Below are 24,428 nucleotides of genomic sequence, written 5' to 3' on the forward strand. Positions count from 1 at the left end.
AACGGATTTAAACCTTCATAAGATGTAGAAAAAGAATCCCCTTGATGAAAATCATGTGTATGATTTGCCAAGTTAAAAAAATAAATGACAGAAATTGAAGCTTGCAACAGATTCACACTGGAAATACTTTGGAACAACACTTTATCGACTTATCGCTTGAGCCGCCATCTTGAAACACCACATTATGATCTGTAAAAACAACACACGCTAAAAGTTAACCTGATCAGAAGAAAGTTTAGAAATCAAAGTGAGATCGGGAAATCGGAATTTTTTTTTTGCCGTCTAATGATGGAAGAAAATTTTGACTATTTGAATGCTCACCAATGCTGACCAATTATATGAGTCTCACCCTCATTTGGAAATGCATGAGTCTTACACTCACTGCTTGAGAAATGGCACCTCTGTGTGTTTTGATTTAGCTATATATTAATTTTGTCTCTCTTGAAAATCAGAATTGATAGACCTTTTGACAATTCCATCCATTTTCTTGGATTAATAGTAAAAATACAGGTACAACATCATTTTGTGAGTTTCATTTTTAAGTGTAAAAGTTCAATCTATTTGTCCTTGAATACAAGAAGAATTAAGAATTCTTAAGATTTATTTCATTTTGTAGATTTTGAAACGTTTTCTTTTTTTGTTCTTTTAAATTAGGTTTGGAAAATATTATGTTGCCGCAAATATAAAACTACTGACTGTGATTAATAACACTAATTGAACCAAATTATTAACTGATTTTCACTGAGTGTTTCAATTGTAGCAGATTACATATCAATGAAAGTTAATTCACTACTCTCTTCCTTTCTAGAAAATAAAAAAGGAGGGCCCATTGAAAAGAGGAGATTGACTTCATATTTTTGTGTATGATTCTCTTTCAAGATGATTTTAAATAGATTTGCACCATTCAAATTCATTATCATATCATCCATCTTTCAATTTACAGATAATTGTATAAGGTATGGATGTTACAAAAAATAATTTCAAAGAGGCATATTGTATGTTGGAAAAGTCTCTGCCCAATGCTGACTTTGTATCAATAGATGCTGAATTTTCAGGTCTAAGTACAATCAAAGGACCTCGTTACAGCTATAACACACTTGAAGAGAATTATTTGAAGACTAAAAAAGGCTCAGAACATTTTCTTATACTGCAGTATGGAATTTGTCTTTTTACTTGGAATGAAGAAAATAACAGATACACCGCTTTCCCATTCACCTTCAATGTCTACCCCAGACCCTATAAACGCTACTTTAATGATGTAATGTTTATGGTTCAAAGCTCTTGTTTAGACTTTTTATCTCAAAATAATTTTGACTTCAATAAATTGTTTTATGAAGCTATATCATTTGTCCATCCGTCCACTGAGAAAAAAGTGAAAGATAAGTATGACAATGCAACTAAGATCATCAACAAGAAAGATAGCAGAGCCTCTGCTAATGAAGAAAAATCAGCCATCCAGGCAGTACCAAAAGAAGAAAGCAAAGTGTTTATTCCTAAAGATAAAAGAGAATTTATGGGGAAAATTATAACAATGGTTGAAGAGTTTGTTGTAGATTGTGCTAAGTCATCCCTTGATCTTCCAACTTGCAACCCTTTTGAGAGGAAGCTGATCTATGAAATTTTAGAAGAAAGATATCCCATGGGTCTGTTTTTGCAAAGTGAAATGAATGAAAAGAAAGAAATGTATGTCAGAGTTGTGAAGATTACTGAAAGAGGGAAATCCATGAAGTTCCAAGAAGATTTGCTACAAGAAAGTGAATTCTATAATCAAACCAATGCATTCAATTTGGTAATGAAACTGTTGGTTCAAGCACAAAAGCCAATTATAGGGCACAATATGTATCTAGATATGTTTTACACTTGTGCAAACTTTCTTGCATCGCCACCTGACTGTCTCAGCGAGTATAAACTGTTACTGAATGGGCTTTTTCCTGTCATTTATGATACTAAAGTTATTTCGAGTACAAATCCTCTATCAGGTATGTTGACCAAGGGAACAGGATTGAAGAACTTAACTGAAAGCATTGGAGTTGATTTGGTCCCTTGTGAGCTTGATTTTGATGAATATGTTGGCGACAAAATCAACACAGAAGTTTCTTACCATGATGCTGGTTTTGATGCACTGTCTACTGGAAAATGTTTCATCAGTCTCATCAAATCACTCATGCTTCATTTTGATAAAGGTGATGGACGTATTCAAATGGATGGAAATCTCCTTAAACCGTTTCAAAATAGAATCTTTGTTATGGGTATTAATGATATTAATTATGTGACTGTTCACAAAGAAGATCAGATGCCGTCAAGAAGGGGTATCTATTTAGTTACATTCCCTGCAGAATGGAAAGAGACTGATTTGCACAATCTGTTCTCACCTATCTGCAAAATCTTTGCAAATATTGTCTGGGTTAATGATACCTCAGCTTATGTATCTCTACAAGATAAAACCAAGCATGAACAAGTCATTGAACAGTATGTAAAAAATAAAAAACATTCAAACATTTTCCAGATCATACCTTTCCCAGAACAAAACAATGGAACTGAGGATGATACAAATGAGACAGCTGCCCCCGAAACATCATCAACTAAACGAAAACTGATATCTTACCAAGAAAGTGACCCTGAAGATGGAGAGATTTCAAGTGATGAAGAAGGAGATTCCAAAAGTCCAAAGGATTCGAATTTGACGAAAAAGTCCGAACAAGATGTCAAAGAACCTAAAGCTAAAAAACAAGCTATGTTTAATGTCTCAGAGGACTGGTAAAGTCTGGCAGACTTTTGATAAAGAGGGTTTTTACATGAATCTCATAACTCTATAAATATGTGAGAATTATTAGTATTTTTGTTTACTCTATTGTCTTGTAATTAGAAAAGTTATAGCTAATCAACATTCAGTCATTTAACCTTAATGCAGCTTGTTGTTAAAAGAGTGAATTATTTCAACCAATTGATCAAACTTTTGAAAAATTCGCATATGGTTCACTTATTTTCTAGTGGGTAGAATAATTTTTTGGATAGAGGAAGTCAAGGAAGGATTTTTCAGTTTTTGTGGTTGTAAGATTTCCCTTCACTGTCTCTTTATAATAAGATTAACTTTCATGTTTTTCTTTTGTTTTGACTTATGCTGGTCTTTTTTTTGAATCTATTCTTGCACTAGATCTTTTGTTTCCTATTAAGAGTTCATATTTTCATTTATATGTAATGTTTTAACCATAGTATATCTTTTTCCATACTTTCTTACCAATACTCTCTGTAATATTTTTATCAGTATCATTTTATTCTCCATTTTAAAGCTAGACTTGGTTCAAATTTCAACATATTGCTTTGCTGAATTTTTAGTAAAGAAAGAGATAAAGAAATAGTGTTATAATACTGTTCTTTTTATGTGTGTTTCATCCTTACTCAGGCCTGTTGTTTCTCTAGCTGAGCTGTTTGCAGCAGTGTTTATTGAGGTCAACCCACTCCAATTTAAGATAACATGATTAATACATTAATAGTTTTTCCTATAAGAAAAAATATCAGCCTTTTTAAAAAGTATAAATCGTTTTAATACATCTGATTTCGATTAACCTTTTTTTGTATAAAATCCTTTCTATTGAATTTTGATTTTGTCTTATTTTTGTTGTTAAATAGAGTCTGGGTTGTTCCCCTGGTCATGTCCAAGACTGTTTGTTCTAGACCTTACACTAAATATTTAAAACAATGTTTATTTTCCTGTATTGTTTCTCAAAGTGCTTTTTAAAAAGCTTTTATCCTCTAAATTGGTTCGTATGAGATTTCTCAAGTTGTGTTTATATACATATTTTGAAGAATTTTTTTTTTTGAACTTATGTTTTGTCTTACTGAACCTTTTAAAGAGAATCCCTTAATAACAGCTCCTCAAGTTTTGGTGTTTAATTTTTTTGAATAACTTTTTATCAACTATCTACTTTTTATTAATCTACAGGAGGAGAGAAAAAAGATAAAGTATAAAAACACATTCAATAAATGAAAAAAAAAATATCTATGAGAACTTTAACACTTGAGATTTTTTGGAGTAAGCAAAGATGACCTCTTCAACAGCTACATGTCAATTCCTCCAAATTGGAGATTGTATCTCCCTTTACGCAGAAGGTGGAGTTTCTGGGTTTTTAAGTACTCTTGGGTAAGTTTTATCATTGTTGTTATCTGCTAGCTATGGCTATTCTTCTGAAATCAATATATATCATAATAGTCTGTAAAATCCTTTCAACACCCCCCATGTGATAAACATTTTTGTGTATGATTGATGCTTTGCTGTTGCATAATATCAATGGGGTGAAAAAGTGCCATTTTTCAGCTACCTCAATTCAAAAACAATTTATGAATCATGCTATGGAAATCAGTTTCTTGTTTATCTTTTTTACAGATTGGTCGATGATCGTGTTGTGGTGGAGCCAGATGCTGGTAATCTGAAGAATCCACCCAACAAATTCAGAGGTACATTGTACATATTTGTTATTATAACCACACAGGCAAGTAAGATAGGAGTCGAACATAGGGTCTACTTTCACCTAGCTTGGTTATCCATGAATTGAGCCGAACCTTTTAAAAGGGCGTTAGTCCTTTTTTTGTACAGATGCCATCATACCTAATTGTATAGCTCCTTACCGTTAAAAATAAACAAAACAAATACAAGAACAAGACAGGGAGAGGAAATTTAACTCAGCAAGAACAGACCAAAACTCTGGATTATGCATTTGAAACATTACCTTTTGTTTTGTTTTTTCAGATTGTCTCTTCAAAGTCTGTCCTATGAACCGATACTCTGCACAAAATCAGTTTTGGAAGTCAGCAAAGCCAACCTTGTCCAGCACAAGCGATACTGTGTTATTGAAAAAGCTACATGTAAGAGTTTTTTTATCACCAAAGTTTGATGTATCTTTGATGAATCTTTTGAATATGGATTGACTTTACTTGGCGTTTTCCATACTCTGACAATTTTTGAATGCTTTAGTAAAGAAGGGTATTAAATTGGTTCTGTTTGGTTTTATTTGTAAGCTAATTGCCTGATCAAAATTTGTCGAGTATCAATCGTCATTTTTCTTTATTTCTAAAGCATGCAGCTGAACTGGAAAAGAAGCAAAATGAAGAGGAGAACAGGAAATCGATTGGAGAAATTGTAAAGTATGGCGGAACTATACAGGTATTGCCAAATTTTGAGCTTAGTTTCAGTCAAAAATAATTTATTTCTACCCGATCTTATAGCAACCTCCGTATCCCCAGGCCCTGTTTCTAATAACCTGGTTTTCATACTAAATCCTGGTCAAATCCTGGTCAAATTCTGGTTTAAGAGTTGAAGTTGAACCACAAGCAAGGATAGAAAATGTTTTTGTAACAGCCAAACTAACATTCATAAAATCTTGGTGGAGCTAAATCAAAATGTTTGTAAAAATTACAATATTTATTTTTTTCCATTTTTCTTGATAGCTTCTTCATCCAAAAAGTAATAAATATCTGACCGTAAACAAAAGACTTCCTGCTCTCTTGGAAAAGAATGCTATGCGAGTCTCTCTGGACAACGAGGGAAATGAGGTGAGTAATAAAGTACAGTGTATGATTATCCTACTGTTTAACTGTGGAAAGATCTTTGAATCTCTATTCATCATAAAGACCTATATTGACCTAGATGAGAAACCTGACTTTTATATTAGAAATTCAACTTTCTGATTGGATCGATGGAAAGCAGACAGTTCCAATCTCTCCTTAAAAAATACTAAGAAAATCGCATTGGCCTGGAAACAAGGTACTGCATTGACTTTATTAGACGGTCAACTTGTCGACTTACGCCACCAATTAATAGGGCAGGCGGAAAATCAAAAGTCTAAAGTAAACCTAAAGCTTTCAGATAATGAATCAGGTGGTTTTTCATGTGTCAACATGATCTTGGATAGCCTTAAACAAGTCATTTTTATTTATATTCATAATCCAATCAAGACTAGCTATTATCATTATAATCTTTCATATCCAGGGATCTTGGTTCTTCATCTCACCATATTACAAATTACGTTCAAGTGGTGATAATGTAAGTTGGAACAATATTTCTTCCAAAATACTTCATCAGTTATTGCTTATTAAACAAATGCTGTGCTATTTTAGTGGCTACTTTAGGCCCTTTTGTAATTAAGTTCTGGTCATTGCAGTATCTATGGAAATATGAAACCATATTAACCATATCATTTCTCCTTATTTACAGGTTGTCATTGGGGACAAAGTGATATTGAATCCAGTCAGTGCTGCACAACCTTTACATGCCAGTAAATTTGAGCTACCTGATAAGCCTGGATCTAGAGAGGTTTGTTTGGTTCTTTTATTACATTTGGAAAGTATTGCGAAAGGTAATTCCGTTGTGTCTTTTCCTAGTACTCCTGTTCTCGATCAAAGCTTTTCACGAGTCAAAAAAACATTCCGCTTCTTGGAAAGTCATTAATGAGATATCTGGACATAAGGACTACCCTTCCATTCAACTAAAGGGAGGTTCTGCAGAGAAAAGGAGGACAAACTGGCTAAAATATTTTAAAGACTTGCTCGGAAATGTACCAACAGGTAATGTAAACGCACTACCACTTCATCAAGTCTTTGAAAATCTAAACATTCCAACTAATACTTTTACCTTAGATGAGTTGAAGAAAACTGTAAAACTTTTTTCTAGTAATAAATCTTCTGGCTTAGACAACATTCCAACTATTTTATGGAAAGATCCTACTTTTTTGACACTTCTCCTCGAATTCTGTAACCACATCTTCGAATACCATTCTCCTCCATCAGCTTGGCTCACAGGGGGTATCATCCCTGTGCCAAAGAAAGGTGATCTCACCCTTGCTTCAAACTATAGGGGTATCACATTAATGCCAATCGCTTCAAAAATCTATAACAAACTGATCCTAAATCGTATTGTCCCATATCTTGATCCTTTGTTGCGAAAAAATCAAAATGGTTTCAGGAAAGGTAGAGGTACTCTTTCGCAAATACTTTCAATTCGGCGTATCATTGAGGAAATGCGTAAATTAGACAAAGAAGTTATTCTCTGTTTCGTTGATTTTGAAAAGGCTTTTGATTCTATTAACAGAGAAAAAATGTTTGAAATCTTAAACTCTATGACATTCCTGACAAAATTATTCTTGCCATCAGGGCGCTCTACACCTCTACCAAGGCAAAAGTTATCTCTCCTGACGGGGACACTGAAATGTTTGACATCCATGCTGGTGTTCTTCAAGGAGACACCCTTGCACCCTTTCTTTTTATTCTAGTTTTAGACTACGTTCTTCGTATTTCTGTTGATCCTTTAAACTACAAGGGCATCCAACTTACAGCCCAACAAAGTAGAAGAAATCCCTCCACTTTTCTCACCGATCTAGACTTTGCCGATGATCTCGCCCTTGTCTCTGAGACCATTCAGTTCGCAGAAAACCTTCTCCACTCTCTCGAGAATGCTGCTAGTCAGGTCAGCCTTTTTTGTAACGAGGGAAAAACTGAATTTCTGTGCACTTCTGACTCTGTCCGTACTTTGAAGTCGCTAAACAGTGTCAATGTCAAAAGAGTAAATGATTTTAAATACCTTGGCTCCCACATTAATGATTCCGAACAAGACTTTAATATTAGAAAATCTCTCGCGTGGAGGGCCTGCAACAAACTAAACAAAATTTGGAAGTCTAATCTAGATAATAAGATTAAGGTACAAACCTTCAAAACCTTAATCGAACCTATTCTCCTTTATGGGTCGGGGACCTGGACAATGACGAGAGCCATGGAAAAAAGTATAGACGGGTGTTACACAAACCTCCTCAAAAAGGTTCAAAATTTAAACTGGGCGACCCATCCGAACCTCAATCAAATATACAATAATCTACCACGCATCTCGCGTATACTCACCAATAGAAGACTTCAGTTCGCAGGCCACTGTTTTCGAGCAAAAGAAGAAATAATATCCAGACTTCTTTTCTGGTCACCAACGGGTCTAGTAAGATTAAGGAAGTTAACCTTCCTGGATACTCTGAAGAGGGAAACAGGTCTCGAGATTGAGGAAATAAAGACAGTCATGCAAGATCGGGTATTGTGGAAGGAAGGCTACGCAAATTTTCCGACGTAAGTCGAAAGATGACGATGTTCCTAATTCTTTTCAAATCGCACCTTCTTTCGTTGCGAAATTAGTATCATCACCACCAAGAGCTCGCCATTAAGTCCAGACGCAAGTACAATACAGCTCATAGACCTCAATTTTGTTAGTTCCTATCGCAGATATCTTATATGAAAAACTATGGGGAGTTATTTCGTCACTAGTTGAAGCAAAGTAATGTGCTATCTTTAATAGGTAGACCACAGCTTCCTGTCGGCAATTTAATCGATCAAGACCGTTCTCTAGGCTCCTTGCTTCGCACCGAGCAGGTTGTTTGAACAATTTGCCGGTACACTGTGACCTACTTTCAGCCAAGCTGGTGGATCATTTTGCATCACCTGTCGTTGTTTGGGAAATACAGAGTAGCTCTAATTAGTGTTTTATATAACATATTTGTGGTTCTCACGGGGAATAAGACCATTGTATCATTCTCTTTTGGCTCTTTATTGTAGGCCCTTGACTTGTCGAGTAAACAGATATCTAACTTCCTTTTTTGTAGATCAATTCTATCAATTGTAACACTTGTTGGAAAATCAACTTATTCTTGGACCATTTGGAAAATGATCCCGATGTTTTAAAAGGGGTATGTTTTTAGGGTTTTTTTTATACAGAATTATTGAAGGCACTGTAATTACATATGGTATCCAAAATGAAAGGAGGTGATACCGATCGACAAAAATATTAGATTCTTCCTTGATTGTTCATCCGAATTGAATAAGCTTTACAACAATAGAGTTTTAATGTAAAACAGTAAAACAAGAGGTGGGTTAATTTTATTTTAAAAAAACTTCCATTTATTCGACGCATATAGGGCGATGTTGTACGACTGTTTCATGCGGAGCAAGAAAAGTTTCTTACTCACGATGATTACCAGAAGAAATCACATGTCTTTTTACGTACAACTGCAAGAGCAAGTGCTACATCAGCCACAAGTTCCAAAGCATTATGGGTTGTCGAGGTATGTAGCAACAATACATCTTGTCACATAACTTACATAAAGTTCTGTTCTAAAGAATACAGAGTTTCTTCTTTTCCTTTTGAAATTTGTCAAAATATATATCGAGAAAAAGTTTTCACTGGAAAGTTAAGCAGTTATTTAGTCAAGACGATTTTTAGTTTCCCCTACAAACTAGACTATAATTCAAATTTAAATAATACTAATTTCAAACCTGCAGGTAGTTCAACACGATCCTTGCTTGAGTGGTGCAGCTCGTTGGAATAGTTTATTTCGTTTCAAACATTTGGCTACTGGAAGATATCTTGCCGCAGAGGTAAATTTTGTATTTCCACATTCGCATTTTATAAATCTCTTTATGTCTCAAAATTATAGTTTCTTGGAAAATTTTGTACTTTTTTCGCGTTTTTGTCATATTGAAATATAATTCTTTCTCTATATGAAAAGCGGCTGATCTCAATCTCATACATAGACCATAGTAAAATTTTAGATTTTAAGGTACTGATTTTGGGATTGAACCTTTATTCATGTGAGCGACACCTTAGATCTTTCTCAGCTTAACTTATTTTTAAGTCTACTTGACAATGATTAACAATATTTGACGAGTGATTTTCCAAAATTGTACGGTATTCTTGTCTCTCTGCAGACACTTGTTTCGTCCTTCCTAGGACTTCCTAGGTAAGCCACCAAAGTGCTTAAAACACTTAATGTTTAGCTTCGCATGATTGTTTGTTGCGAGTGGAGACGCAGACGCTTCTCAAGAGATCCTATTGAGTGCTCAAAGGACTGAAACATACGGCATTCTAAGTACTGGATATGTTTCATGAAACATGCAAAAAGTTTTACTTTCCCTCTATTCAGGTTGACGAATCACAGCACAAAGATTCCAACCGTCTGAAACTTCGTGGAACTGGACAAGTCTACCATTTGACATGTGTTTCCAACCCGAACGATTTGGCGACCATCTTTGAATTGGATCCCACTTCAGCACAACGGGTTGATGACATGGTTCCCAAGTATAAATTCTATAATCATTTACGGGAGCAAAATATCCTTTAATAAGTGCGGCGACGCTATGCGATGTTTTCTCTCACTTAAGGAAATGAAACAAACAAAGAATATCTCAAACATCTATTTCTGATAAGGGCTGCATCTCACATTGTCATATTTCCAGATTTAATCTCATAGTATCGCGCGTTTTCATATGGTTTTGTTAAGTTTGCAATACTAATTTAAGATTCCTTGTGTTACATGAGTCACTGAACAACTTGTCGCACGAATACTTGTTTGTCACTAGGTCTTCTTACACACGATTGAAACATTTGTGCACTGGAACATGGGTCCACTCCACTTCAATACCTATTGACGTTTCCGAAGACAGGCCTGTCATGCATAAGGTTTGTGTTTTTATAGGACAAACACAATTATTAGACCATATTGTTAGACCATATTGTTAGCTCTGATTCGGTCTGATATATATTTGATATAAATAAAGTATGAAATATCTTTAATATTATCCTGCTATTTTAAAGTTTTTGACGACTGACCAGAACCGACGTCAAAGGTTAAACAACAAATTAAAATGTTCCTGTCTTTTAACATCCACAGGTTGGTTCCGCACAAATCAAAGAAGATAAGGAAGCTTTCGCCATTATTCAAGTGCAGGCTGACGAAGTACGAGATCTCGATTTTGTTAGCGATGCCAGTAAAGCACTCAGTATTTTCTGTCAAAAGATGGAAGAAGGAATCATCTCTCAGATCGAACGACGAGCTTTGACTCAATTGTTAGCTGATCTCAACTTGTTTGTGTTAAAGAAAGATATGACAATGACCAAACAAGATGTCTTGTCCATCTCTGTCGATGAGACTGATAGGGAAAGACAGAAGCTCATTCGAGAACAGAACATCTTGAAAAAGGTATGGTAATGTTAGAGTGATGCTCCGATCGTTCTTCAATCTTTGAAATAGCATCATTCATAAAGTGTTAATTTTTTGATTTCTTGATTTTATTTAATGATGATTTTTGCGTTCCAGTGGATCTAGGATGATTTTATTTCCAATGTTTTTTTACCTGAATTTATTTTTGTTTATTTTACAGTTTGATTGCATTGTCGAGTGTATTTGGTAAGAGTTTTTAGTAAGGTAGCATGGAGTTCTAAAAACAGTTTTGCGTTTTTTATTTGTTAGAAAATTCTTTTAGAAAGCTTTAACGTGAGTATTTTAAAGTAATTCATAAGAGGAGATTTTGACGAGATTTTCAGTTTTTATTGTTTTTAGTTTTTAGAGTTTTAAGATTACTGATTTAAAGTTAATTAAATGGGACAACTGTTTTACTGCTCATATTCACTCCATTCTTAGATTTTCCAACTTCTTCGAGCTCCGTTCCTAGATAAAGGTGAAGGTGGACCTTTATTGAAAATCGATGAAATCGGCGAGCAAAGGAATGCACCTATACGTCACATACTTCGACTTTCTTATCGCTTGCTTCGAAATTCCACTCGTGACTATAGGAAGAATCAAGAATACGTGGCCAAGCAGTTCGGCTTCATGCAATCTCAGATTGGGTATGACTTGTTGGCCGAAGAAACAATTACTGACTTGGTTCACAATAACCGAAAGTTGCTTGAGAAACATATCACGGCTAAAGAGATTGATACATTCGTTCTCTTGGTACGAAAAAGAAAGGACTGTAGGTACGTTAGACCGAAGCCCTTTATAATACGTGTAATACAGGTGTTATATGCCAATGCAACAACTTTTACGGGATTATCTTGGTTTGTAAATACTATATAAAACATCCTTCAGCTTTCCTTACCACACCCTACCTTCTCTTAAACCTAGTCGCCTAACATCGTAGACTATCGGTAAGAGTATTTATGTTGTTTAACCAAGCAAAGCTAGTAATAAAAGATATGCCTCAAGTATAATTGAGTTTAAATAATATAAGCAGGCTTTTCTAGTCTAGCCTGTACCAGACTACCACCACCGCTATCATTTGCATATGAACAAATAAAACATTTAGTTTGTGGTTTGGGTACTATTTTCCTTTTTTAACATAATGGGATCTATGTTATTTTTTTTAGATTTTTGGACTATCTATCAGACTTGTGCGTGTCAAACAATACTGCCATCCCAGCAATGCAAGAATTGATTTGCAAAGCTGTTTTGAACGCCAACAATTCAGATTTACTGATCGAGACCAGGATGCACCACGGGGAAGTGCACTTGTTTTGGGATGGAGGGACACAAATGAAACCTCAACGGTTGCTAGCACGCGATGCGAAAATTGGACAACGAGAAGATATCAATCTGCTGAATTATTATAAGTATGCATTCAATGCTTTCAATGCAAAGGTTTTTCAGGAAAAATTGTTCTAGTATTTTAAGATAAAGGGGGGGGGTTAGGCTCAGTGCTCGTTTTTCTGAGGTTAATTACGAAGTTTCGTAATTAGTTAGTTTTAGTAAGAAGGATTATTGAAAAAATAAGGGATTCAATGATAGGTCCACAGAGCCTAGTCTGTTAACGATTTTGGACTAGTTTTGACCTTTTCACTCTGTTAACACTATTATACAATTGAATATCAAAAACTCTCCCATATAATTTTAGAACCTTTTTTAACATTAGCCAGTAGAATATTTTGCACAGTCCAGATTCTGTTTTTTCGAGACAATGTTCAAATGAAGCCGTCTTTGTTACCAAAGAAACTCTAAAAAAACTTATCTTAACTAGGTCAGGTCAAAGTCAAAAGAACATCCGACGTTTGTGAGATGATCATCTAATATCGTGTAAGGTGTTTTGCTTTTTTTTCCGTCTAGGTATCAACTACATCTGTTTGCGCAAATGTGTTTGGATCGACAATATTTGGCAATCAATACCATCAGTAAACAACTAGACATCGAATTGATGATCAGGTATATTGGTCTGTTCTTCCCCTTTTCCCCTGAATCTTCGAACGCGAGCGATGAGTCAATAAAGTTACATCTGCATGTTTAAATTTACTACTTTTTCAACATTTTGAACATCAGCGTCTTCTCTTAGGTACATCCCCCTTTCAGGAATTCGTTTTTTCTTGGAAAACAACATGAGGCACCTGTAGTAGATTTTAACTGAGCGGTATATTCGGGGTCATACGTCAACCAAGATTAGAGACGGCTGATTGGAGCCAAAAATGAGCGTGATTTAATTTAATTCTTAAAGAATGGCCGGAACCTAACACACCGAACGCCTAAAATATTAAGAGAGGGATGAAGTATGCTAGTAGGAAATTTAAGGGAATGCAAATATAGCTTATACATGCAATCATTTCTCTTTAACCTCCGATAATTCGAAAGATGACTACGCCTCTTTTGCGAATTATTGACAAATACGTATTAAACTTTTTCCTTTAATCTTTGTCTCTAATGATGTATCAACTAAGCCTTGAACGTTTGTGCTTTAGATGCATAGCAGACGAAGGATTACCGTGCTCTTTACGAGCGGCTTTTTGTCGCTTAATGGTACACATGCATATTGATCGTGATCCACAAGAGAAAGTGTCACCTGTTCGTTATGCAAGGTTGTGGTCCAAAATCCCTACCAGAAATACGGTCGAAGAGTAAGTAATTCTATGTTCATCGTGTTTTACGGCTGACACCATAAAGAGCCACGTGCCATCGAATCCATCCAAAAGCTCTTTAGTGGCTTCTAGGCAAGTAAAGATTTGAAAGCTTTAAACTTAAATATTAACTAGACGTTTTTTCTTTTTCGTCTAATGCTTACTAGACGAACTTTGAAAAACTCTTGACGAATATATAGAATTTGCAGCTCAGAAAAATCTAGTACTATTTGACGTGCTTTTGCTTTAATCAAGGTACGATAATCACTTACGTGAGGAACAAGGTGACGGGAAAACATCCAAAGTAACTGTCTCTCAATTCAAACCTACCATGAATTTCGTGGAAAATTATCTCCATAATATCGCTGTTTCGCATGGCATGGGATTCATGGATCCTGACCAAAATAAGCTCACTTACGAGGTGATAATGTTTTTTTTTGGCTAACTCATATTGTGCAAGTAACTGTACGAAAATTAGTGTATACAGTTGTGATACATATTTTTTTTAAAGTAATAGTCATAGTAAAAAGTTTTTTTTATAAAACATAGACAAAGATGATACACATTCTGAGAGAACCAGTTTTATGGAGGGAGTGAAAATGAATAAGGACATTTTTTTCTGATTTCGTGAGTTCTCGTTAGGGTCACAAAACACAAAAATGACAAAGTCAGCCGTTGGCTAGAGGCCCGTCCGTCAGATTGTTTGGGCTGATTTGAGTGAAGAAGAGGTTAATAACTATATTTAATCTGAATGGCAAATCCACTATATATATACTTCCTATCTATAAGAAACTTTTTTCGCTAGAGGATGAGCAGAAGCCTAATCTTTATTTTATTTAATTCAAAGGTTGTACAAGTGGCGTACCATTTGATTCACTTTGGTTTCTATGGTTTCAAAGATTTGTTGCGACTTACCAAAATGTTACTGGTCATCTTGGATAGCGAAGAAGGCAAAAGTTACTCTATGAACCGTAAGATTATCATTTTTCATCGAAAAATAATCTCAAAAATGTTGTCTCTCATAAGGGAACTATAAGAAGGGGAGGAGCTTATTGGTAGGAAGCTTTACTCATATTGGTATCATCAGTTTTTGTAAATCCTAATTTTCTTGCTAGGTCAAACTTGGTTGCTTGAAACTTCTTATTAGTTTATTAGTCTCTGAGAAAATTTTCAACACGCTGTTCCCCCTGTAAATTTTATTTTAAAAAAATAATTTGGTCAAACTTTTCTACTTTTCTGTCGTAAAACTTATTCATATTGCCAACTTTACCGTATTTTCGTTCGCACAAACATTTTAGGTAACACTTTTCACAAACTAGACTTACACTAAATTACATATTACTGACGTTTAAGCTAGCATAACATTTTAAAATAACATATTTTACCCAGATACATTTTATTCCCTTTAAATACGTCGATCAATAAAACACACAGACATAAAACAATCACCAACTTTATAGGTGGACATCATGACTGAATCACAAATTTCAATTTTGTATCTTTACACACAAAAAGGTCTTAATCTGTTTCTCTTTACTTACAGCCTACTTTTAATGACCTTTTCAATAAGAATAATGACACATACACTAGACTGGACGCGTACATATGCACATACACTGTTCACTATTTTCAGCAGCTTGTGATCTTACTTCACATGCTTCAGTGACGGACACTTTACATGCAGTGGGTAGTGCTTTGACTCATGTCGCCTTAGGAATGGAAGCTGAATCTTGGCAAGCACCAACAAATCAACAAAAACAAACAGGTAAACTAAATGATACCTTTGAAGCTGAACTTTTCCGTCACAAGTCAAATTTTCCGTATTCTTACCCGTCACTGTAAATACATAATTCATGGTTCGTTTTTCTTCCAAAGAAATAACTATTGTTTTTTAAATATATTTCAAATAACCAAAAGTAGCCGAATAGCAGCATAAGTAAGTCTTGAAGCTGTAAATTTAGGGGCGATTCTAAGGCTCCCTTTTTGATAACTTCGCTTGCCGACTTTGTTTTCCTGTGAAATAATGGGCTATTCCAGAAAAAATTTGTACCCTCTTTGTTGAGGAGGTCTTTTTCGGGAAAGGTGACACCCTGGACCTTTTTACAAATTTTCAAGACTCCCCTGGATTTTTTTACAAATTTCTTAGACTACCCTGAATTTTACTTCCTCAACATATAGTTCTGCAGTTCCCTAGATTTTTACCTCGTTTTACTGATCACCCTGGATTTTTGACCTCGTTTTACTGACCAACGTGGATATTTTTCCTCTGAAAACCCAACCACCCTGGATTTTTCCTCCTCAACATATGGTAACTACCCTGAATTTTTACATTCAAAAAACCGGACTACCCTGGATTTATCCTCCTCAACATATGGTAACCACCCTGGATTTTTACACTCAAAAAAGTATATATTTTCGATACCACCCTGGACGTCACACCTCCTGAACATAGTGGGTACAGACTATTTCTGGAATAGCCCAATAGATTCCTATTTTCGATAGATATGTTGCTTTAGGAACAGCTGCTCCTCGGCCTTTATCGCTGTATATCGTCGTCTATGATGTGCAAATTTGATGATGCACAAATGCGATCTATTTAACTTGATTCCAGTTTGAACAGCTCAGCAATCCAATTAATCTTCCTAAACTTTATATCCAGCCCTTGTCACTATGTAGTAGATCAATAACTAAAGGACCACTAGAGTCAGGCCAAAGTAACCAGAAGTTCTTCCTGAAATCCTTCCTTTTTATAGAATTCTTAATGGATTTTAAAGTATTGATCTAAGCAAACCCCCCAGGGGGGGCACTCATATTATCTGGCCTACGTCATGTGCCGCGCTTAAGGGTGGGGGTTTTCAGCATCCCAAAGTGCACTGTAAGGGTGTGTTTCAAAATAATTGATTAAAAGAAAGGTTTTTACTTTTCGTTTGTTTGAAAAAGTTTCTATTGTCTGATAATTATAGCTGCCAAGAATATTTTTCTCAGTTTTTCTTTAAAACAGAAAAATTTCCCAAGCTTTTTTTTCACGCAGGCTTACAGCTGAGAAACATTGTGCACTATAAGGGTTGGGTAAATCAATAGAAAATGCACTGAAAGGGTACCTTTTCAGCCATATTGAACTGTAAGGGTACGATTTTGAAAAGCAGATTTTGCCCGGCACATACCGGCGTTTCGAAATCGCATGCCCTCGGACAAAACTTCTAAGTTTGGGGCAAATCTAAGAATTCACTTTTTCTTGCTTGAGAAAGGTTGAAGATTCCTCTCTTGCTACTTCGGGTTAACAAACTTAATGGGTATGATACTTAACTTTTCCATTTAATGTGTTCATATAAAAGGCATGTAAAACAAAAGCCATACAGTATGTGGCCCCAAAACGTCTATCCAAATTGAAATCTTTCTAGTGAATTCAGAAAATTAGAACGTTAAATGTTTTTCTTGTGAATTAAGCTTCAACATACCTAGTTTCTTTCCCAGAAAATAATTTTCTTCAAATAAAGGTTTTTGTATGATTTTTTTCGATTTTTTTTTCAGTCAAAGTTGAGTCACATTTTTCTAATGGCCCCCAAAACGGAGGTTTAGTTTTTTCGAAATATCTTAATCAAAAAGCATAGAACCGACATTAAATTACTATCAATAGGTATGAAGGCAATGCTTTACGACTTAAAAAAAGTCATAAAAGTTACTCTTCTCTTTATCTTCATACAAATGGTTGTCAAAACCAGGTTAGTGGCCCCCAAAACGTCCATTCAATTAAATTGAAATTGTTAAAAACCCATCACTTAAACATGTTTCGAATTAATGACACGATAAAATGATTATTACCAAAATAATTAATACCAAAACAATAAGTGTTTCAGGCGTGGCTGAGTGCAAAATCCCGTGCAAAATACTAGCAGTCTCTAATGTTAATTTTATTGTGAAATATTTTGAATTTTCTGAAAAACTTTGAATTACCGAATTGGTATGTTGGTATATGTGTATACTTTCCATAGTTACCCAGTTTTTAGGGGTTAATTTCCAATCTTGTTTGACTTTTGACGGTTTTAGTCCAAAAAAAGGATTTTTTTCCAATTTTTGAAAAAAAAGAAAGAAAATTAGCCATGTTAAATATGACATTTTGATATTTTTCTTTTTTCGGACTCAAGAGAAATGTGTTAGGATTGAATCTAAAGCTTTCCCAGGTACAAAAATGGCTCATTAAGGTGAAACTTTGACAATTCGATCCAAAAACAGTTTTGTTCAGCTCAGAGTGCCATAAATAAAGTATCACGTATGAAATTTGGATATAGAGAAAGTTCTATGTAACGTTAGTTCTATGTAACGTTAGTTCTATGTAACGTTAGTTCTATGTAACGTTAGTTCTATGTAACGTTAGTTCTATGTAACGTTAGTTCAACACGAAACGGTTACACGGCTGGTGCTACGTGTCTTTTTGCTAAATCAAGTTTTTAAAACTGAACCAAAAGAGTAATCAGAGCTAAGAAGCGAGTGAAAAAAAAACAGAAGGGATCACTTTTTAGCAGAGTTTCAAAACGTTCCGCTTTCGTTTTTCTACCTCATTCATGAAGTGTTTTTAAAAACGAGGCATTGTGGGTACTTTTCTTTCAAACTGAGCTACTATGTATGTAGTTCTACCTATTAGAAGACCTCGAAATGTTAGATTTTCGTTGAAACCTACACAAATTTAAATTTTGGAAAAAATATAGAAACTCTAAAGCGACTCTAGACCAAAAAGGTACCCTAAAGGTTGTGAATTACCGAACCATAGGATTTGCTGAGAATTCAGCCATGAGAAAGAAACCTCCTTTATCTTCTTTCTATTTCAATTCAGTGAGTTTCGAAGTTCTCCCTACCATGGTTGGAGTTGGGAAGCAATCATCTACTCCATCTGACACCCCTGGAGGTTCCGGTTTAACGGTCATGAATACAAAGCTAAAGGTGATCGAGATTTTGGAGTATATTATGGACGTGAGGTTGGATTACCGCATGTCTTCATTGTTGACCATTTTCAAGAAAGATTTCAATGAGAATGGTGCCAGTGATTCTCTTGATGGTGACGGTGGAGGTATATCTTTCGTTTATTGTATCGTCTTAAACCTAGCTTTAGAATGATTCTAAGTCAATTGTCAATCGGTTGATTGCCCCAGTACAATTACCCCAGTACAATTACCCCAGCCCCCGCCAAGAAATAAGATTTGAAGCGAATCAAACTTCAGAAAAGAATTTTAGTCTAGTCTCAAAAAATATTCATTTATTTTCGACAAAGTTTCGACAACATTTTGCATAATTTTAGAATTTTAGATTGCGTGGAAACCGCTTTTTCTTGTTACCAATCGTTTTTGGTCTAAAATCATTGTATAATCAAGTTCCCTGTTATAATATAATGTTGAGCAATTCGGATTATTGTTTTTTTTTTGGCGGAGGATGAATTGTTCCAGGGGGTAATCGTCCAGGGGGTGGGCGACTGTCCTATCACGCTCTAAAATATTAGCTTTTTTTCTCGATTATATCTTGTGAGACATTTTTGCAAGTACTCTTGATGCAGAAAAAACTCATAACAGCTGGAAATCTAAGGTACTGAGAAGGAAATTTGAACGACTGTATAAGCCATTATCATCAACATGAAAAATATGAGCCATCTGATTGGCTAAAAACGCGTACATAAATGCTGTATTTCATATTGTACCGTACAAATACAAGACCGCGTTCAAAAAAGAGGTCTGGTAAGCGAGATATCATATTTCGTACAACTTTATGATTAGGTTTTCTCTCCTCTTTTGCTCGTACAATATAGAATATATTTTTGGACCTACCTCCGGGTACCCCGGTGGAGGTCCTTTAAATTAACCCATGTCCGTTCGTTCGTTCGTTCGTCCGTTCGTTCGTTCGTCTGTTGCCAGCTTTTCTCGGGATTGGCTCATTAGTTTTTTCTGATTTTTTGCACAATGATGCAAAATGGCGATGCCCAAAATGTGACGGAGCCCGATTTTCGGAAAAAAAAATTTTCCGGCCGAAAATGCCGGAAATATCCCGGAAAAACTGGTTTTTTGGCACTTTCTCGAGATTTTATCATTAGTTTTCTCTGATTTTTTGCTCAAAGATGCGTATTAACAATGCACAAAACATGGCTGAGTCCGATTTTTGAGAAAAAAATTTTTCCGGCCGAAAATGCCGGAAATATGCCGGAAATCGCCGTTTTTCTGGATTTTCATTGGACTTTTTCCTTATAACTGGTTGTTCTTTCATTCAAAAACATTATTAATAGCAATGCCCACCATCAAGCATGTTTCAATTTTCAATAAGATTGATTTTTGAAGCCGGAACTATTTAAAAATCGCCGGAACAACCTATTTTCGCCGGAAAGACAGTATTTCTTGAATTTCTCGAGCTGTACTTTATATTTTTTTATGAAATTTTGCACACTGATGCAAAATGACAATACCTAAAATGTGAGGGGGCCCGATTTTCGAAAAACATTTTTTCCGGCCGAAAATGCCGGAAATATGCCGGAAAAACCGGTTTTTTTGACATTATCTGGAATTTTCATCCTTATTTTTCTCTGATTTTTTGCAGAATGATGTGTATTCGCAATGCTCAAAACATGACCGAGTTCGATTTTTGAGAAAATGTTTTTTCCGGCCAAAAAAGCCGGAAATTTTCGTTTTTGCAGATTTTCATTGGATTTTTTCGTTTCATGTCTTTGTTTTTTTTTCAAACAAAAACATCATTTATAAGAATGTCCACGATTAAGCATGGTTCAATTTTCAATGAAACTGATTTTGGTACAGGAACTTTCTAAAAATCGCTAGAACAGCCGAGAATCGCCGGATTCCATGAATTTCTCGAGTTGTTCTCGTATTATTCTGCATTTTCATACTATTGTTCTCATTTTTCAATTGTCTTATTACATCAATCTTCAGGTAGGTCCATTCAGCATGTAGCTTGTTCTCGTTCAGATTTTTCTATATTTTCCTCGCCTAAAGGCCCCTAAAGGATCGGATATGACGAAAAATCTGAACTCGAAAAGTATATCCCATATTGTACTCTGTACCGTGTGATATAGTTATCACGTATTAGACATTTATCAAAACGAGTTATTTAAAAATATCTTTTTAGGTGTCGATCTTGATCACATTAGTGCGGAAGCTGAAAAAATGTTCGAAACATCAATGTAAGTTCACTTTACATCTTTTCTCGGAAATTATATAATTATTATATGAAATATTATATAATTGTTATATAAAATATTATATAATTATTATATAAAATCGCAGGTAATGATTTCCGATACCTTAAAATTTTTATATTTAGTGACGGTTACATTGATTTGGACCTGGATAACCAAGGAGGGAAGATGTTTCTTCGTGTCTTACTCAACCTTTCAATGGCTGAATACAAACCCTTGGTATCGGGTGTCCTCAAACTTCTCTTCCGCCACTTCAGCCAAAGGAAAGAAGTCCTTCAAGCTTTCAAACAGGTCAGTTTGTCGTTCATCTTCAAATCTGAGCCAAAAATATTGCCAAAAATATTTTAACTTTTTTAGATTTCCACGTGAAATTAGGGTTAAACTTCTCCTATTACCTGCTCTTTATTTTACCATCCCCTATATACTGACACCTGAACAATGGAAAAAGCCCAATCAATTTTTGAATACCCTATTACTTCGAATTTCTTGGATTTTAGGAGGGACGTTTATTCGAAGGGGGGGCTGTTTAAAAGAAGGAGGGCTGTTTAAAAAAAGGGTGCGTTTATTAAATATTTTATAAACAAGGTCACTTTGGTAATGTGAATTCGAACTTTATTTTGGCTTTTCATTATTATTTGAGTACAAATATGTCAATTTAGGGATCTAGAAATGGGTCAAAACCAGTTCGAATACAAAAAGAAGACAATTATTGTTGAATATCTAAGTTTTTCTTCATACTTAACTTCTTGCTACCTGTTTCAAATTAACGCCCCTCCTATGAGAAGGCGTTTAATCGAAGGGGGCTTTTGTTTTTTGGGGGTGGCATTCATTAAAAATTTTTCCTTTAACGAGGAGGGGTGTTTATTCGAGGGGTGCATTTAAGAGAAGGGGGCGTTTATTCGAAGTAATACGGTATTCAAAAATGACCGAATGGAAAAGACGTATTTAAATACAGGGGCTAAAAAACTTATTTTGGGTATGAGAATGCATGTCTTTGATTTGTTAATGGCGCCTCTATTATTTTTTTATAGGTCCAACTACTTGTGTCCAACGAAGATGTTCAAAATTACCAACAAATCAAAAAAGATTTGGATGAATTGCGTTTAAAAGTTGAGAAATCTGAACTATGGGTTTACACAGGCCGTAGTTCATCTCCTATTCCTGCTCTACGTTCGTTACGGAAACGCCAAAGTAAGCTCCCTGAAAACGTTCAAGAAGTTTCGGATGACGTCAAAAAGGAGATTCGAATGTCGGAATCATCCTCCAATCAGGTCAGTGTTTGATTAGCAGTTGATCATGTTTCTTGCAGTATCCGTGGTTTATTTTAATAGAGGTCTGTGATTCGTAATAATGATTTTTCTGATGCCCGAGCTTTACAGCGCTCTGATCCGAAAGATAAACCCCAAATCTCAACTACAGTTTGAAGCGAGTTTACTTTTTACATCGATTTCAAGAACACACCAAAATACTCACTTTGATGAATTCCTTTTCTTTGATATTTAAAATTAGAGGACTTGTGGAGTAGTAATTTTTTGATAGTATGGAATAGATGTGTATGTCTTGAGGTATAAGCCTAGCTGATCAAGTTTAAGCTCCAAGTTTAATAACCCCGATAATGTCACTGTTCCTTGATTTGAATTTGATTGAAAACCCTATGTGCTTCTAAACGTTTACGAAACCAAAACCAATGTATATAATATATAATATAATATAACCGATAGGTTTCCCTTTCTTCACTGAACCAAACCCTTAGTAACTTGTTGGACCTACCTGGAGATCCTATAAATTAACCTGTGTTCGTTCGTCCGTTCGTCTGTTACCAACTGTTCTCGGGATAGAATGATAGAAATCTTTTGATTTTTGGTTCAAAGGTGCAAAATAGTGGTTATTTTTGAGTAAATTTCAGCCAAAAATGGCTAAAAATAGGATTTTTGGATACACAGGACACAGGACTTTTTTTCGGGACAATGCTTTCATTATAATTTCCAAATTATTTTCTCAAAAATGTTTAATTTTATTGTCAGGTAGGTAAAAAAGAAAGTATAGCTTGTTTCGTAGTAAATCGCATTAAAAGGTATTCTTGGTATGTAATAATGTGATAAAGTTTTTCCTTTCCGTTAAAGTATGTTTTGCAAGTTGCGGTTCCTGGTAGGTAGGTAGGTCGTTTCCTTACCTACCTTTGCCATGTATTGTTTCTGTGGGATTGTTAGCAAGATATTGGTATATCTAAATTACTAGTCTAGTCCAAACAACGTCTTTTATATTTGATTTTCTGATTTTCTTGAAATCAACTTTTGTAAATTACGAAATTAAAGGGAATAAAATTTGACCTTTTCCCTGCTAGTGTCCGGTTAAACAGGGTATAAACCATTTTAGAATAACTGACTTTTTTATCGTGTAGTCAAGAAAAACACATCATCTTTCTATGAATATTTCGGCCAACTGGCCTTTTCAACATAAAAATGGATTTATTTGACAAGGTTTATATACTAATTCTATATACACAAGGGAAAAAATTATAGGTCTATTGACAATTAAAAAGTTCAGCTGAGAATAAAAGTTAAAAAGGCGTTAAAATGACGGTGTAATGTACAATTGTAATTAACGAAAATAAATTAAGCTCTGGAGAATAAATAGGGTAATAAAAAAGCAGTTTATTCTCAAAAGTTAAATTCCCGCCTGACAAGAAGACGAAAAGAACTAAACAAAGAAAGGGTAAAAACCCTAGCAATAATCGATCATCACTTCCCTCTCATTCAAGCCCTGAGGCTCAAAGGTCTGGAGTTTGTTAATCCAGAAATCTTCGCGTACCTGAAGACTCTGTTCATTCTGGGATTGATCGATTAGTGTAAAATCCCAGTCCTCCATACCATTATGACCCTCCTGACAAAAATGAGAGTGAAATGACATTTGAGGCGCTGTTTCTCCTGAACTGCATTTCCGGAAACAAGATTTATAGTTGTTAAACCTGTTTCTAAATTTTACGGTGCTGCCTACATATTGTTTTTGACATCATGTTCAGAATCACAGTTCAAATGGCACCTGATTTCGTACTCCTCCGATGTTATTGAGCTCCTAAAAGATTTTGACTTTTTTTATGATGGTTATTTTTCTATTTGTATGTAGGATGACACTGCAAGCATCGTGGACAGTGGTTATGACAATAAGCAAAAACTGGTACGAAAGTCAACCTCCTTTTCTCCCCTCCAGGGTGATAACTCAACTCAAGGACCTCTTGAACGAAACCATGGAATTTATAGTCTTCATTTTAATTCAATTGTCTGACCTCAGCTTAACACTTAGACTTTATTATCTTCATCAAAAATGAAGTCTGAGTAGCGAAAAAATTCTAAAACTGTTGCAGTGACAGTTATCATAAATAGTTAGATCTGCACGTTTTTCATAAAATATTTTTTTTTTGCTTTCAGATGAGCAAATTGTCTGGCGAATCATTCGAACAAGAGAATGAACACAATCTCATGGAAGGGTTATCCAGCAAGAATTGGGAGAACTATAAAATCGTTCTAAAGGTAAGAATTTGAAATACACGCTTTTTTATAA

At 35.0% G+C, this 24,428-nt stretch overlaps 2 protein-coding genes across 4 annotated transcripts in view; both read left to right on the forward strand.

Moving 5' to 3' along the window:
- Positions 1–933: 933 nt before the first annotated feature.
- Positions 934–3,374, forward strand: LOC136808259 (poly(A)-specific ribonuclease PARN-like). Its single transcript, XM_067064800.1, has one exon. The coding sequence runs from the start codon at positions 959–961 to the stop codon at positions 2,759–2,761; it is 1,803 nt and encodes a 600-aa protein (XP_066920901.1). The 5' UTR covers positions 934–958; the 3' UTR covers positions 2,762–3,374.
- A 567-nt stretch (positions 3,375–3,941) lies between these two features.
- Positions 3,942–24,428, forward strand: part of LOC136808260 (inositol 1,4,5-trisphosphate-gated calcium channel ITPR1-like) — a 64,520-nt gene continuing 44,033 nt past the window's right edge. Inside the window, exons 1-26 of one of the 3 annotated variants that reach the window (XM_067064803.1) lie at positions 3,942–4,141; positions 4,385–4,455; positions 4,748–4,863; positions 5,075–5,161; positions 5,446–5,550; positions 5,987–6,040; positions 6,212–6,310; positions 8,631–8,714; positions 8,943–9,089; positions 9,307–9,402; positions 9,948–10,102; positions 10,384–10,483; positions 10,695–11,003; positions 11,445–11,779; positions 12,170–12,412; positions 12,903–12,998; positions 13,526–13,681; positions 13,937–14,102; positions 14,529–14,652; positions 15,318–15,446; positions 18,513–18,746; positions 20,798–20,852; positions 20,993–21,158; positions 21,899–22,138; positions 23,994–24,044; positions 24,296–24,397. In XM_067064803.1, coding sequence (XP_066920904.1) covers positions 4,044–4,141; positions 4,385–4,455; positions 4,748–4,863; positions 5,075–5,161; positions 5,446–5,550; positions 5,987–6,040; positions 6,212–6,310; positions 8,631–8,714; positions 8,943–9,089; positions 9,307–9,402; positions 9,948–10,102; positions 10,384–10,483; positions 10,695–11,003; positions 11,445–11,779; positions 12,170–12,412; positions 12,903–12,998; positions 13,526–13,681; positions 13,937–14,102; positions 14,529–14,652; positions 15,318–15,446; positions 18,513–18,746; positions 20,798–20,852; positions 20,993–21,158; positions 21,899–22,138; positions 23,994–24,044; positions 24,296–24,397 — 3,618 coding nt within the window. In that variant the 5' untranslated portion in view covers positions 3,942–4,043. Of the gene's footprint in view, positions 4,142–4,384; positions 4,456–4,747; positions 4,864–5,074; positions 5,162–5,445; positions 5,551–5,986; positions 6,041–6,211; positions 6,311–8,630; positions 8,715–8,942; positions 9,090–9,306; positions 9,403–9,947; positions 10,103–10,383; positions 10,484–10,694; positions 11,004–11,444; positions 11,780–12,169; positions 12,413–12,902; positions 12,999–13,525; positions 13,682–13,936; positions 14,103–14,528; positions 14,653–15,314; positions 15,447–18,512; positions 18,747–20,797; positions 20,853–20,992; positions 21,159–21,898; positions 22,139–23,993; positions 24,045–24,295; positions 24,398–24,428 lie in introns of all 3 variants that reach the window. The other 2 variants (XM_067064802.1, XM_067064804.1) reach the window with 2 other exon arrangements.

The sequence above is a fragment of the Clytia hemisphaerica genome, unplaced genomic scaffold (assembly GCF_902728285.1).
Source record: "Clytia hemisphaerica strain Z4C2 unplaced genomic scaffold, Clytia hemisphaerica genome assembly, whole genome shotgun sequence".
In the NCBI taxonomy this organism is placed as follows: Eukaryota; Metazoa; Cnidaria; class Hydrozoa; order Leptothecata; family Clytiidae; genus Clytia; species Clytia hemisphaerica.

Bases quoted from the DNA above. Each gene is read 5' to 3' on its own strand.
- LOC136808259 (XM_067064800.1), top strand. From the start codon at position 959: ATGGATGTTACAAAAAATAATTTCAAAGAGGCATATTGTATGTTGGAA.